The sequence below is a fragment of the Marmota flaviventris genome, chromosome 4 (assembly GCF_047511675.1).
Source record: "Marmota flaviventris isolate mMarFla1 chromosome 4, mMarFla1.hap1, whole genome shotgun sequence".
NCBI classification, from domain to species: Eukaryota; Metazoa; Chordata; class Mammalia; order Rodentia; family Sciuridae; genus Marmota; species Marmota flaviventris.
In genome coordinates, this window is record NC_092501.1 from 167,165,369 (window position 1) to 167,179,120 (window position 13,752).

General features: G+C 57.7%; 2 protein-coding genes across 8 annotated transcripts in view; both read right to left on the reverse strand.

Moving 5' to 3' along the window:
- Positions 1-397: 397 nt before the first annotated feature.
- C4H13orf46 (chromosome 4 C13orf46 homolog) lies at positions 398-9,834 on the reverse strand. 6 transcript variants are annotated; one of them, XR_003583277.2, is made up of 9 exons: positions 8,597-9,834; positions 7,058-7,109; positions 5,766-5,934; positions 5,631-5,678; positions 4,702-4,749; positions 2,208-2,275; positions 1,646-1,724; positions 1,400-1,569; positions 398-498 (listed from the first exon to the last, which is right to left on the reverse strand). XR_003583277.2 is itself a non-coding variant. In XM_071611683.1 (9 exons), the coding sequence occupies exons 2-9, from the start codon at positions 8,781-8,783 to the stop codon at positions 1,519-1,521; spliced, it is 702 nt and encodes a 233-aa protein (XP_071467784.1). In that variant the 5' UTR covers positions 8,784-8,788; positions 9,525-9,834; the 3' UTR covers positions 398-1,518. The 6 variants fall into 6 exon arrangements, 3 of the variants coding, with proteins under 3 accessions (XP_071467784.1, XP_071467783.1, XP_027794662.2); XR_003583276.2 differs by having other exon boundaries at positions 398-599; XM_071611683.1 differs by having other exon boundaries at positions 398-1,569; positions 8,597-8,788; positions 9,525-9,834.
- A 1,557-nt stretch (positions 9,835-11,391) lies between these two features.
- Positions 11,392-13,752, reverse strand: part of Rasa3 (RAS p21 protein activator 3) — a 77,826-nt gene continuing 75,465 nt past the window's right edge. For both annotated transcript variants that reach the window (XM_027938797.2, XM_027938798.2), the window contains one exon: positions 11,392-12,661. In XM_027938797.2, coding sequence (XP_027794598.2) covers positions 12,586-12,661 — 76 coding nt within the window. In that variant the 3' untranslated portion in view covers positions 11,392-12,585. The remainder of the gene's footprint in view (positions 12,662-13,752) is intronic.

Consider the following 13,752-nt stretch of genomic DNA (forward strand, 5'->3'; position numbering starts at 1 on the left):
ATGAGGAATTCTGAGTCCCAGGGGGAGCCTCAGCTGTAGGGAAGAGGGAGGCGGGAGGTCCCCCTCCCCAGTGTGTCCCCCTGGACATCTCTCCAGGGGACTTCTTGCACTTCCCTGCCTTCTGGCAGTCAGAGCGCAGATGCTGTGCCCTGCAGGGCCTGGCCTGGCCCACAGACATCTGTCCTCCCCTGACCTGCACATCCCCATGTCCCTTGTGGGGCACTCGGGGACTCATGTCTTCCTTTGAGGGGTTGTGCTTCTGCTTCTTGTTTTGTGCAGAGCTTGTGGGGATTTGCTTTGGGGCCCCACAGTCAAGCTGGTCAGGACGCAGGCCCCCCAGGCAGAGCCTGGCCCCATAGGCTCCAATGCAGAGTCATGACTAAGTGCAGCCACCAAGCGCATCCTGGCTGTCCTTTAATGAATAAGCAGTGGAGGAGTGTGGGTTTTGTGAAGGTCGAGTCCAGCGCAGCGGCCCCTCTTGGATGGTGTTTCCTGGGACTGAAAGCAGAGCCGTGTGGGGAAGCATGCCACCAGGGGGCGCTGTTGGCCAGCCGAGACCTGCAGGGCTGCTGGACCTGGTGCACACAGAGGGCTGCTTCCTGAAGGTGACAGCACAGGACTGACTGAGGACCACCTGCAGCAGCCACAAGCCGCGCAGCAGGCAGCCAACACCTGTCCTGGCTGCCAGAAGAGGCACCCCCGTCTCCTTACCCACCAAGGGACATGGGGCCCACTAGTGCAGGCAGAATGTTCTAGAAGGGCCTGGGCCTATACCTGCTCCCTAAAGGCCCCCTAAAGGCTACTCATGGCACAGTGAGGGACCCAGGCTGCTCACTTCTTGCAGGCCCCACAGTCTGTGTGGCCTTTTCCCAAGGGTGGGACTGCGCGGAGCCTGGACCAGGAATCAGGGTCAGTTTTCCAGAGGACTTGGCTAGTTTCAGGAAGTCCACGTGACTGAGTTGAGATGGAGGAGGGCTGTACCCTGCAGTACCCAGCCTGTCGCGCCTGGGGCTCGGGGTTTGGGTTATGAGAACCTCCCTGAGCATTGAGCCTCTTGGAGCCATGATTCAGGAAAGCTGGGGAGGCTGGGGAGTGGGGGACGGGCATCCTGACCACTGCCCAAGGGGGAGGTCCCTCTCTCCTCTGCCAAGTTGAGCCATACAGCTCCCCAGTGCAGCACTGGGATCCCTGTCCTCTAGTTCCGTCAGGGCTACTCCAGGCAACTGTCAGAGGAGGATGTCAGGCTGCTGGGCGGCTTCCCCCACTGCAGGGTCCTGTACCTGGCCCCTCAGCAGTTCTGAGTGTGGTCACCTACAGTCTCTGACCACATGGCCTGCAAGGCTGAGCCACACTCCTGCCCCTTTCCACACCTCAGAGAAAGTGTGTCCAGCCAACTCACCCTGCGTCTTTTGAAGTTTGACGTCGCGCCCAGTGTCCAGGGCTTCGGCCGATGGTCTCAGGGCTGCACTCTTGGGGAGCGTTGGGAGCTGGCATCACCGCTTCCTCTGACCCTCATTCTCAGCTCTGGCCAATCCCGAGAGAGTCCCTGGGAGCCTGGTCCGAGGGGTCCTGGGAAGGGCACAGGGCGTGTGACCACCGGTGCTATCCCCACCCCGCCCCCCCCTCTTCTCCAGGAGCTAAGTACCTGCTCCAGGGTTGCCGCACAGCCCTCCGCCTTCCTTTTGGTGGGGTAAGGGATGCAGCACACCCAGCTGGTCCTGGTCCTAGAGGCCAGAAGTAGGGTGTTGTGGTAAGGAAAGACCCTGCCTGGCCCTGTCGGGCACCTGCGGTGCTCCAGCCTGCTCCCCACTTGGACTGTGCTCACTCCACCCCCCAGGGCACTCTGTCCACAGCCTTGAGGCTATGGCAGAAGCAGACTCCCACAGAGCCAGTCTGCTACCCTGTCCTCCAGCTAGCCCCAGGTCCAGAAGTGAGCCACTTGGAATCTGGCAGCCAGCCCTTTCCCCTGCAGCGAGGCAGCCGCCCCCCCTTTCCCGTTGCAGGAACCCTGGACTCAGAGCCAAACACACAGGGGTTTAATCCCATCATCTCAGTAGGGTAGGGTCTGAGGGAAATAGGGTGCTTGCCCCTCAGTCCCTTCTTGACCTCTGCGTGCACCCACATGAGGGGCACTGGGGGTCCAGTGTGCCATGCAGAGAGGACAAGCCCTGCCCTCATCCCCACGCAAGCCCACAGGCCCCACTCACTCGTCTTCTGACAGATCCCCTATGTCCATCTCGCCCCACTTCTCTTCTCTCACAGCACGGGTGGCCACCTGTGGGAGAGGCAGGCAGGTTCAGAGGGTGGGGGTGTCCACCTGTGGGGTCTGCCAAGGAGTAGGCCAGGGGAGGTGGGTCCCAGAGGCCATGGCTCGAGCAGCCTCCACCTGACAGGGATCCCAACTGGTGCAACTCTGCTGCTGGCTGAACCCCCTGGAATCCCTGGAACCCAGGGGACCCCCAGGAGGAGCCTGGTGGGGACTTAATAAGCTCCTTGCACAGTAGGGTGTGATCTGAGGGGAAAGAGTGCACCATGGAGAAGAACCAACTCTCAGGCAGAACTTAAACTCTCCAGAAGAGAACTTCGAGAAACTCGAAAAATGGTGACTGCTGGCCAGAGCAGAGAATTGGACCCTCGTGTTGGAAGGCCCTAGATGAACCTCATGTCAACTTCGTCTTTTTTAATGGTGGTGACAATGTGATGAGGCTGACAGTGGGAATAATGGTGCTGGTGCTGGTGACAGTGGCTATCCAGGTATGGTGATGAAGATGGTGATGGTGATGTGAGGGTGGTCATGCTGACGGTGGGGATGGTGACAGTGTTATCAGGATACAGTGATGAAGAGGATGGTGATAATTACAATGACAGTGATGGTGATGGTGTAATGGTGACAGTAAAGATGGTGGTGATGGTGATGATGATGGTGATGGTGTAATGGTGACAGTAAAGATGGTGGTGATGGTGATGATGATGGTGATGGTGTAATGGTGACAGTAATGAAGGTGGTGATGGTGATGGTGTAATGGTGACAGCAATGAAGGTGGTGATGGTGATGGTGTAATGGTGACAGCAATGAAGGTGGTGATGGTGATGGTGTAATGGTGACAGCAATGAAGGTGGTGATGGTGATGGTGATGGTGTAATGGTGACAGTAATGAAGGTGGTGATGGTGATGGTGAAATGGTGACAGTAAAGATGGTGGTGATGGTGGTGATGGTGATGATGATGGTGATGGTGTAATGGTGAAGTAATGATGATGGTGATGGTGATGGTGTAATGGTGACAGTAATGATGATGGTGGTGGTGATGGTGTAATGGTGACAGTAATGATGATGGTGGTGATGGTGTAATGGTGACAGTGATGATGATGGTGATGGTGATGGTGTAATGGTGACAGTGATGATGATGGTGATGGTGATGGTGTAATAGTGACAGTGATGGTGATGGTGATGGTGTAATGTGACAGTAATAATGATGGTGATGGTGTAATGGTGACAGTAATGGTGGTGATGGTGATGGTGTAATGTGACAGTAATGATGATGGTGATAGTGATGGTGTAATGTGACAGTAATGATGATGGTGATCGTGATGGTGTAATGTGACAGTAATGAAGGTGGTGATAGTGATGGTGTAATGGTGACAGTAATGATGGTGATGGTGATGGTGTAATGTGACAGTAATGATGATGGTGATGGTGATGGTGTAATGGTGACAGTAATGGTGGTGATGGTGATGGTGTAATGTGACAGTGATGATGATGGTGATGGTGATGGTGTAATGGTGACAGTGATGATGATGGTGATGGTGATGGTGTAATGTGACAGTAATAATGATGGTGATGGTGTAATGGTGACAGTGATGATGATGGTGATGGTGATGGTATAATGGTGACAGTAATGATGGTGATGGTGATGGTGTAATGGTGACACTAATGGTGGTGATGGTGATGGTGTAATGTGACAGTAATGATGATGGTGATCGTGATGGTGTAATGTGACAGTAATGATGATGGTGATAGTGATGGTGTAATGGTGACAGTAATGATGGTGATGGTGTAATGTGACAGTAATGATGATGGTGATGGTGGTGATGTACAGATAATGATCCACTGTGGGTCATGGTGATAGTGGTGATGGTAGTGCTGATGGGAGATGATGTGATGACTGGGGATGAGGGGTGGTGCTGGTGGGGATGACAGTGATGCTGCTGCTGGTGGTGGGGGGGGTGATGGTGATGATGGTGATGACAGTGCTGGAGATGACAATGTTGATGGTTGTGATAGTCATGGTGGTGATACTTAATACTGTGGATTTCTGGGTATGGTGCTCTCTTCTGAGATCTCTACAAAACAACTTGGGGGTACTTCTACAGTCCCTTTTTGGCAGAGGAGACAACTGAGGCACAGAAGGTATTTTTGGGTCCAAATCTCCAGGCTTCACCCTTTCTACTACCTGGTGTGATCCCACAAGAGGTTCTGGAGCCAATAGTTTACCCAGGCCCTAGAATACAGCCCCAGGGTACGTGGGAGTGGGAATAAGGGAGGCCAAGTCGCATCACCGTGGAGCATCCAAGGAGCTGTTGGTCGTGGGTTTCTGCCTCACCCTCTGAACAGGCCTGCTATGGGCAAGTCCCCCAAACCTGCCCAGCCCAGTCTGGGTACAGGCACTTTCTGGGTAGGTGGTGAGGGGTTTTGTCTGTACCTCCTCGGCATGATCTCCCAGGTCAATCTCCACGAATGCAGATGGTTTCTGTGGGTGGAAATCACAGAGCTGGGGTGAGCTGTGAAGAAAGCAGACTTCCTGGAAGGGGCTGCAGCTCCTGGCCTTGGGCAGCCAGGCAGGCCAGGGCAGGCACCAGGGTTATCAGATGCTGGTGATGCTCAGGGTGGGGCGTCCGGCAAAGCTGGTTGGAGGGCTAATGGCAGTGTGGCCATGAGGTATCTGTGGGGCTGACTCTGGCAGGGAGCGAGAGGGAGGAATATGGCCTTCCCGTCCACCCTACTCACTTCCCATCAGGTTCCTGAGACTTCAGAGGGTCTCCCACACCTTCACCCACCAGGGCCTCTGGGCAGTGGCCATGCCCTGGGGAGGTACCTCCCAGGCCTGCTCAGCTGGATTCTGCCTCCAGAGATTCACCTGGAGCCACACTGCACCCGCTGGCAAAGACTCACACTGGGGTGCAGTGGCCCTGCAGTTCAGCTGATAGCTGCCTCAGGGTCTCCGTCTGGGCACTTTGGCTGGCCCATAACCACACCCAAGGTGGTCTGTTGTAAAATCCTGGTAAGCAACATGTCCACCCTCTCCATAACTAGCACTTGGTCTGGGAAGGAGACTAGAATCAACCTTCCTGTATCAAGTGTCCGTGAGAATCCCTAACACTGCATCTGGGCAGGTGGCTCTGGCTTGTTCTCCTCGGCCCCAACTCCATCAGTGCCTGCCCTGTTTGGCAAGCTGGGCGAGGATGCCCTGGGACAGCAGAGGCCAAGCTTGGACCCCGGCCTCTCTGGATGAAGGGGAGGGCCTGGGGCAGCTCTACAGCATGGATTCTGCTGAGGTGACCCCAGGACCACCAGTCTGCAGTGCGCTCATGGCCGGGCGGGCTTGCTCCTGTCACCAAAGGAAGCTCTTGCCTCTTTTGTCAGAAGATCATTCAGCTTCGCGGACTCCAGCTCTTGTTCCTGCAAGCCAAAGAAGACACCCACAGGTTGATACAAGCAGACCCCCATCAAGATGACAGAGGGCCCCAGGCACCAAGTGGGGCTCACCTCAGCCTCCAGGACGCAGCTGCCTGCACATGCTCCTGCCTGCTGGTCCTTGGTGCTGGTCTCTGAGTCGCTCTTCTCAACCTCTGACTCCGTTTTCCCACACTCAAGGTCCAGGCTTCCCAGGGCATCCTGATTCTTTTCCTTCCTGTCTTCCTCTAGATTTGCCTGACTGTGAGAGAAGGGAAACAGGGAGGGAAAGGTGTCATGGGACGAGGAGATGGACCTGCCCTTGCCTGGGTGCCTCGTGCCAGTGCTGGGTAACAGGCACCCAGCTGAGGTGAGTCTGTGGGGCCCTTCTGTGGGTAGAGGGTCTGGCACTGAAAGCCAGCCTACCCTGACTTCTCCAATGACCCCTCTTGTTTAGACACACCCTGAATGACAGTATCCTGCTAGCAACAATTAACTGGGCTGATGGAGAAAGCAGGTCCCACCTGCTCAAAGGAGCAGAATACGCTGTGCAGAGGTGACTAGCATCAGTGAGTGCATGGCTACCTCTGCCTGAAGACCAGCTGCCATCCATGGAGACTGGGCTGGGCTGGGTCTGGGCCCGTCACCCACCCCACCTGGGTGACCCTCCCTGCAGCACTCTGTTGAATCTAGGGTGCAGGGAGGGGCTTCTCCAGCATCGGGTGGGGAGACATGGTGGGGCAAAGGCAAGCGTCTCACTGTACCACCAAGAGGACAGTGGGCCTCCTGGCTCAGCCCTGCCACCCACACCCAGCTGGGCAGGGAGGGTGCTCCAGGCCTCCCCCAGGCCCTCTGCCCTCCAGCCACACTGGTGGCCGAGCACCCTGGTCTCCACGAGGCCACTCCGGGTCCATGGTGGTGAGTTGGACCTTGATGTCCAAGAAGGATTCTCGGGAGATTCAGTGACTGAGGCCTCCTAGGTGGGTGGAGCCGGGGGCAGGGCTATGCTGGGAGAGTCCGTCGGGGCCTCCCTCTGTGGAGCCATTGGGCACGCTCCCACCCCAACAGAAGAGACCTCCTTGGGTCCAGCACCTCCTTTCCAGGGTGGTTTGTGGGGTTGTTTGCTCTGACACTTTGGCCAAGCCAGTTGACCTGAGGCCAGGGCCAGCTGGAATGGGCTGCAAGGAGGGGACAGAGGGTCCTGTTTCTGTGGGGAGTCCCTCCCAATAAATGTGAATTCTTGAAACGCCCCCCACAGGCCCTCAGGTGGATCTTCTCAGGACACTGGGTCCTTCGGGTCCCTCCCAAGCCTGACCTTGGTGGGGTCTGTTCTTCACACACACACACACACACACACACACACACACACACACACACCTGCTTACCAGATGGTATCATCTGCATCCCTCCTTGGGTCTTGCCCCTGGTCTTCAGACTCTGAGAAGCAAGGACAGTGTTGGTCAGCACCATTGGCACATGGGCCCTGGCTCCTGAGACCAGTCTGCCCCAGCCCAGGGCTTGCCACCTGCAGCACTGTCCTGGTCTGAAGCTCCTCCTGCAGTGTGCTCAGGACCACCTGGCAGCAGGGGGAGTGGCTATCAGGAGCTGGACCCCATCTCGTCTGCAGCACAGGCCTCTCCCAGCTCTGCCATCTCTGTGGGACTCAGGCGCCTCACAGTGAACGTCTGAGGCCCTAGGATTTAGAAACCCCCTGTCCCAGCACAGTGACAGGAACAGGATGGGGGAGGGGCCTCTGCTCCTGCTGGTCACCCCAGGCTTCCTTTTCAGGAAGACAGAAGGAGGTGGGATGGCCCCCAGCCAGGTGCTCTTAGCAGTCCCCTCTCCTAGGCAGGGCACAGGAGCACCCTGAATCTGCCTGAGGTGAGGGAACCCTGTGAGCTTCCTGGTGATTCTGGAGAGGATGGGCCTCCTCAACCTGCCGGCTTCCTGACCTAGGTCCCTGCACGTGCATGTGGCTGTGCAAGCCCTTTAGGGAGAGGCAGGTTGCCAGGTCTGAGTGCCGCGACTGCGCTCCCTGCTGCAGCCCCCTCTCCTGCAAACCACCAGGAGCCGACGCAGCCCAGGGAACTCATCATTTATCTATTTACTGTCTGGTACCAGGGGTTGAACGTAGTGAGACTCTACCAATGAGCTATGCCCCAGCCCCTTTTAGTTTTTGATCCAGGTCTGTTTCCCAGGCTGGCCTTGAACATGTGATGCTCCTGCCTGAGCCTTCTGGGTGACTGGGATAAGAGGCGTGGGCCACCCCGAACGTGGCCGGGGGGTCCCAAAGCTTTGAACCATGGTTCTGATGAAGAACAGCCGGGACCCTGGGGACTGGGGATCGCCCTGTCCTGGAGGGCTTCCTGCAGGGACTGGCCAGCAGCAAGCCCTGAGCCCAGCACAGTGGGCCAGGGAAGACCTGCAGATGGGGGAGCCTTCTTGCCAGCCATCCCTGGCTGGATGCCACGTCCACTCTGCCCGTCCTCCAGGGTCATGCTCCATGGAGACCAGGCAGCCTGCTACCTGTTCCTGCTGGGGGGCTCACCCCTCCTACCCAGTGCATCCAGCCTTAAGCTGGGTCCTTCGTCATCTGTCTCAGGGCTGCTGCTTGAGGTCGCTGAGGACCAGACCTGGAGGCCATTCCTGCTGCTTCCTGACCAGCCTGTGAATGGCCTGTCAAAGTAGGTGAGGAAGGCCTGCCTGGACGGAGGGGACGCCCCCTGCTCTTGAGCTTACTGTGGGACTTCGAAGTTCCCGGGAGCATCTGGCAAGGAGTCAGTGAGGTGGTCTCACAGCCCCAGGCAGGAAAGCACCCTGTGCTTGGGGATGCCCCAGGTGGGTGTCCGCAGGATCCATCCCTTCCTGAGCTGCCGGCCCAGGCAGCCCTGGGCCCTCCAGCAGAGACCCTCCTACCCTCCTACCCGGCTCCCTGCGCAGCTTCCTGATGCGGCTTGGGGGGTCTCCCTTCTGGTGCAAGCCACCCATGCTCCGGCTCCTCTGGAGCTCGGCCCCCTCACTGGCTGCCTTGAGATGTCCAGGGGCCACTCCTGAGGGCAGGGCCCCAGGGCCCGGCCGGTGCCTCCTGTGTGTGGCTGGATCCTTCTCCATTCTGCCTGCGGGAGGAGGGAGCTGTGGCCTGCACAGCCTCACACTGAGGGCATTGCTGCCCCTCTCTCCCTGTCGCCCCTTCTCCAGGGAGGAGCCAGAATGGGGGTGGTTGCTGTGGAGCTGCTGTGACATCACTGCAGGTCAGGGGTCAAGGGTCAGCAGGCCCAGCCCAGAGCAGCCTTCCCCGCCAGCTAGGGCTTGGAGCAGGGCTAGGCTGCCTGGGCTTCTCCTGCAGATGAGGGTAGGTGGTGGCCTGGGCCAAGCCTTCCACCAGGAACGTGGGGCTGAGTCAGACTCAGGAAAGTGAAGGAGAGCCCAGGGCAAGGTCACAGGGTTCCTGCCCGGAGAGTGAGGCGGAGGTGCTCTGCTGAGAGGAGGGCTTGGAGAGCCTCTCTGTGGCAGACTGGAATTGTGCTGATGTGAAAACCAGCACAGGACAACAGCCGGTGCCTCCACCCGGAACGCACCCCTTCAGCTCTGCAGACTGCGTCCCTGGCAGGGTCGGGGTCGCTCAGCGTCTCCGAGGCTGCTCCTGTCAACTCACAGATGCTGTCGTCTGTGTCTGCACGTGGCCATCCCTGTACGTCTCTGTCTTTTTTATTATTTTGTTTTACTTATTTATTTTTTGGTACTGGGGATTGAGCCCAGGGGCACTTAACTCTGAGCCACTCCCCCATCTCTTTTTAAAAAAAATATATTTTATTTAGAGATAGGGTCTGGCTGAGTTGCTTAGGGACTCACTAAGTTGCTGGGGCTGTTTTTGAACTTGTGATCCTCCTGCCTCAGCCTCTGGAGCCGCTGGGATCACAGACAAGCACCACCATTCTGGGCGACTGGATGAGCTCTTCTCAGGGGAACCCAGCAGACTGGATGAGGCTCATTGCAACACCTCATATCACCTCTTACCTCCGCAAAGGCCTGTTTCCACATACAGCCTCACTCTGAGGTGCTGGGTGTGGGGTCTTCAACATGTGACTTGGGGGCACAGTTCAGCCCAGTGCAGCCCAACAGGAGATCCCTGCTCCTCTGCTCCAGCTGGCCACACAGAGCAGGGATAGGGAGCAAAACTGCCCTGCCCCTGGAGGGCTGGGGGGCGGGGTGAGGCTGTGGACCCCACTGAGGCAGGTCCTGGGGAGGAGTGTGCATTCAGCACGCCTTGCTTGACACCGGGGGCCCAGAGGTGGGGCTGCTCCCCCGGGCGAAACAGAGAGCTCGGTGTCACGGTGCACAGTGGGGGAGCAGTGGGAAGACCAGGGTCAGCTGGACCAGGTCTGTGTGGGAGCTGCTGTCCTCCAGAAACTGTGGCTGGGGCCTCATCTTCCCCTCGGGAGAAAGGGAGGTCAGAGGACCTTCCTTGCACTGCTGGGTTTTTAAAGTGCCTTTGGCTCAAAATAACTCTTCTACCAAAGGAGCTTACTTTGAGGGGTTTGCTCTGCACCCTCAGGGGACCCGCTGATGCACATGCCTCCTGACCACCAGCTTACCCAGGATGAGGCTCATGGGCACCTGGAGGGAGCAAGGGAGCCTCCACACACGGGTCCTCCTGGGGCATCCCAGAGGGCACAGGCCACGGGCCCAAGGCTAGTGAGCAAGAGGATGAGCAGAATGACGGGTCTCCAAGGAGCCTCTGACCCCTCATGGGAACACGGGGCCGTTAGGGCCCACTTTGTGGCCTTCTGGCCTTTCCATCTCCTTCCTCCAGGGCCAGCCTCCTACCTCCGTGTTCCTTCTCATCCTGACTCTGATTGCATACCCCCCAGTGTGAACTGGGTCCTCAGGTCCTGGTGCTGCCCAGAGCCCAGCCCGGGATGCTCACCTTCCCTGCCCAACCCCGCCCTCCTGTGGATGGAGGAGGCTAACCAGGGACAATCCAGCCTCCGCCTTTGGGGCACAGTCCTTAGCCACTTGATGACTCCCAAGAAATGTCTGACTTGAGTCCCCAGAGGCAGACCCAAGACCTTCCTCCTGATGGAGCCAACTGAGGGAATTAAAAAGAGAGAGAGGGAAACCAAATGGAGAGAAGGAAGAAATCAAGAAATCAGAAGCAACTCAGCAAACTCTGTCTCTAAATAAAATACAAAACAGGGCTGGGGATGTGGCTCAGTGGTTGAGTGTCCCTGAGTTCAATCCCCAGTAGCCCCCCAGCAAAAAAAAAAAGTAAAGAAAAACAAAATGGAGAAAAGATTAAAGAAATTAGAAACCACATCAGCCATCCCTGGCCCCAGCCACGGGGTCTTTGCCTATACCGCCCTTTGACCCTCTCCTGGCCTCAGGAGGGGCAGCAGAACAGCAGACAGCAGCTCCCCCCGTCCCGGGGGTGCCCATCCCTCCACCCCCAGGGCCACGGCTCAGCTCCACGCATCTTGAGGCTGCACAGCTCAGCTCCTGGTGCAGTCTGCCCTCCCCTCTCCTGGGGCTACACCTCTCCTGAAGGCACCGCGGGCCAAGTTCCCACCTAAAGCTCCACATGTCACCTGAATGTCGCCTGCCGGAGGGATGCCACTTCTCATCAGACCCTCTCTTGTCACCTGCCACTCCCCACATGGTGCCCCTACCCAACGAGCGCAGTGACCAGTGGGCTCCTGTGGAAAACAGGCCAGTCCTCAGAAAGAATAAAACCTCTGTTTTAATTGGCCAGTAAAATACATTGCAAATTATTAGTATTTTATAAACAGAAACATTGTTACAAATCCCTGTTAAAAATCGCAGCCTGAGAGCATGTGTCCAGAGGTTTTTTACACTTTCCTCCACTACTTCTGTGACAAGAAATGATGTGACTATCTGTCCCTAGATGGAAAGCCTGGACAAGGAAGTCCACATGTGCCTCAGTGCTTCCCCAGGACCCCCTGCCACAGGCCAGGGGTGCTGGAGAGCAAGGGTTTGCAACACCAGTGTGCCACCAAGCTGAAGAGGTGTGCCCTCCTGCCCCAACCCTCCTGTCACAAGACAGCAGCTCTGGCCACGGCCATGCCCTTCTCCTCCTGGGCTCCTGAGACGGGGCGCAGCAGTCCCTGGGAGAACCTTCTGGCAGCTGGAGACACAGTTCCCGGCTACCTGCCTCTCAGAGCCCTCTTGAGCAGGTAAAGGTTTCAATGTTCTGAGTTACCTTACATCAAAGAGCTAATTAAAAACACTCCTTTAGAAACAATAAGAAAGACGGCTTGAAAAATGCACTTTTCAAAAATCTCCCCCCAACCTCCCCATGGGGTGGCAGGCAAGTGGACTGTGGTTCCCGACACCAACCCGGAGTAGGACGGCTGTGCTGGGACTGGACACTGACTCACAGTGGGACAGCTGTGCTGGGACTGGGGCTGGCCAGTCAGCCAGAGGAGACTGAATCTTGCCTCTCCCTGCCTGGACTCTGCAGAAGGGACCCAGGCCCCCAAAGCCCAGGCCCCTCAGGGATGCCAGCCACAAACAGACAGGGAGGCCCCTGCCACAGCCAGGGGGGCAGTAGGCTTGTAGGGATGGAGTGACACTGTCCACGTCTGGAGGGGTGCAGCAGAAGAGCCAGGGCCAGGCCAGAGGAGGGCCTGGATGACTACTGGGCAGTCCATGCTTCCTGGCCATTCATCTGACCCCTGCACCTCCACAGGACAAAGGGAATGAGAAGACAATGACCCCACACTCCAGAGGCCAGTCAGACCACTGGGCACTGGCAGGTGAGGCAAGCAGGAGTTAAGAGTTCTGAGTGGCGACGTGCGGAGCCCTGGCAGCCAGGACTGGTCCTGCTTCCCTCTGCTGCTCGGCGGTGGGTGGCCTTGTGCAGCACGTTGGTGCCACCCTAGAGCACGCACACACTTCAAATGGAATGGGTGGGGATCTCGGACTGTTGTCGGATGTAGTTCTGGAAACTCTTGTCTCCAATGGGGTGCTCCCTGGAAGACGGGGAGAGGGTAAAGTTACACCCCAGGCGCTCCCTGGAAGAGAGGCAGAGAAGAGGCTCCCTCCCTCCTCTGGGTGCTCCCCGGAAGATGAGGGTGAAGAGGCTCTGTACTCTGTGTGTCCCTGGAAGAAGTGGGGATAGGATGCTTCATGAACAGGAGGTCCCCACTCTGGGTGCTCCCTGGAAGGGGAGGAGGAGGCTTCTCCCCCTGGGTGCTCCCTGAAGGAGAGAGGTGCTGTGTGTCTGCGCTATGCAGTGTGCACACACGTGCGCAGCATCCACACGCAAGGTGGTACATGCAGCACGCACACATGTTGGCGTGCAGTGTACCCCGGCTGCAGATCACACGTTGTCATGCATGAGGTTCACGTGTGTAGGCTGGACCTGTGTGCACACGGTGTGTGGTACACTATGGAGTGTGTGTTGTGAGCGTGGGGAAGGCGGGCTCTGTCCACCTGTGGCTGAAGGATGCCCGGTGCTGGGTAGTGGGTGTCTGGGGTGGGTCGCTGCCTGCTCTGGGTGCCACACCTCCCCTAGAACAGGCTTCTGCTTCCTGGGCTGCGGTCAGCCCCCTGGCTTTGGACTGCAAGGCTGCTGGCTTCTGACGTTAGGAGGGAGGCCTTCAGAAGGGGGTGTGGGCTCCCTGCCAGGTGTGTCCAAGACCTGCCTCAACGCTGGAGGCCCTAGAGGTGCTCGGGCTCTATCCAGCAGGACGTGGGGAGTGGTCACTCTCCCTGAGCCTCACTTGATCCTTCCCAGAACCCCGGCCTCTTCCCTGCATGGTCGGCGTTCCCTGCAGGCTCACCCACCCATTCTAGGCTGTGTGGTGGCTCTGTCATGGAGTCCCTTGGCACCTGCTGGATGGGCACAGTCAAGACGCCCACTCACCCCTGGCCATGGGCTCTTCTAGCCCTCGCCTCATTGAACTCAATCTCCCATGACCTCTGCTCTTGTGCAGAAGTGGGGGTGGAAGCCATGCTACCTGCCAGCCTTAGCTGGTGATGGGTCGAGTGTGGTCCACCTGACTCAGTCCTGAGCATCCGCATGCCCTACCCCCTCCCTCCTGGGACAAGAATGTGGCCA

Excerpts from the sequence above, each read along its gene's own strand:
- C4H13orf46 (XM_027938861.2), bottom strand. The coding sequence starts at position 8,915 with ATGTCACAGCAGCTCCACAGCAACCACCCCCATTCTGGCTCCTCCCTG. Across the intron at positions 5,679-5,765 it reads GCTGCGTCCTGGAGGCTGAG|GAACAAGAGCTGGAGTCCGC; the intron begins GTGAGCCCCACT and ends TTTGGCTTGCAG. Across the intron at positions 1,725-2,207 it reads GGGGATCTGTCAGAAGACGA|GACCAGGACCAGCTGGGTGT; the intron begins GTGAGTGGGGCC and ends TCTGGCCTCTAG.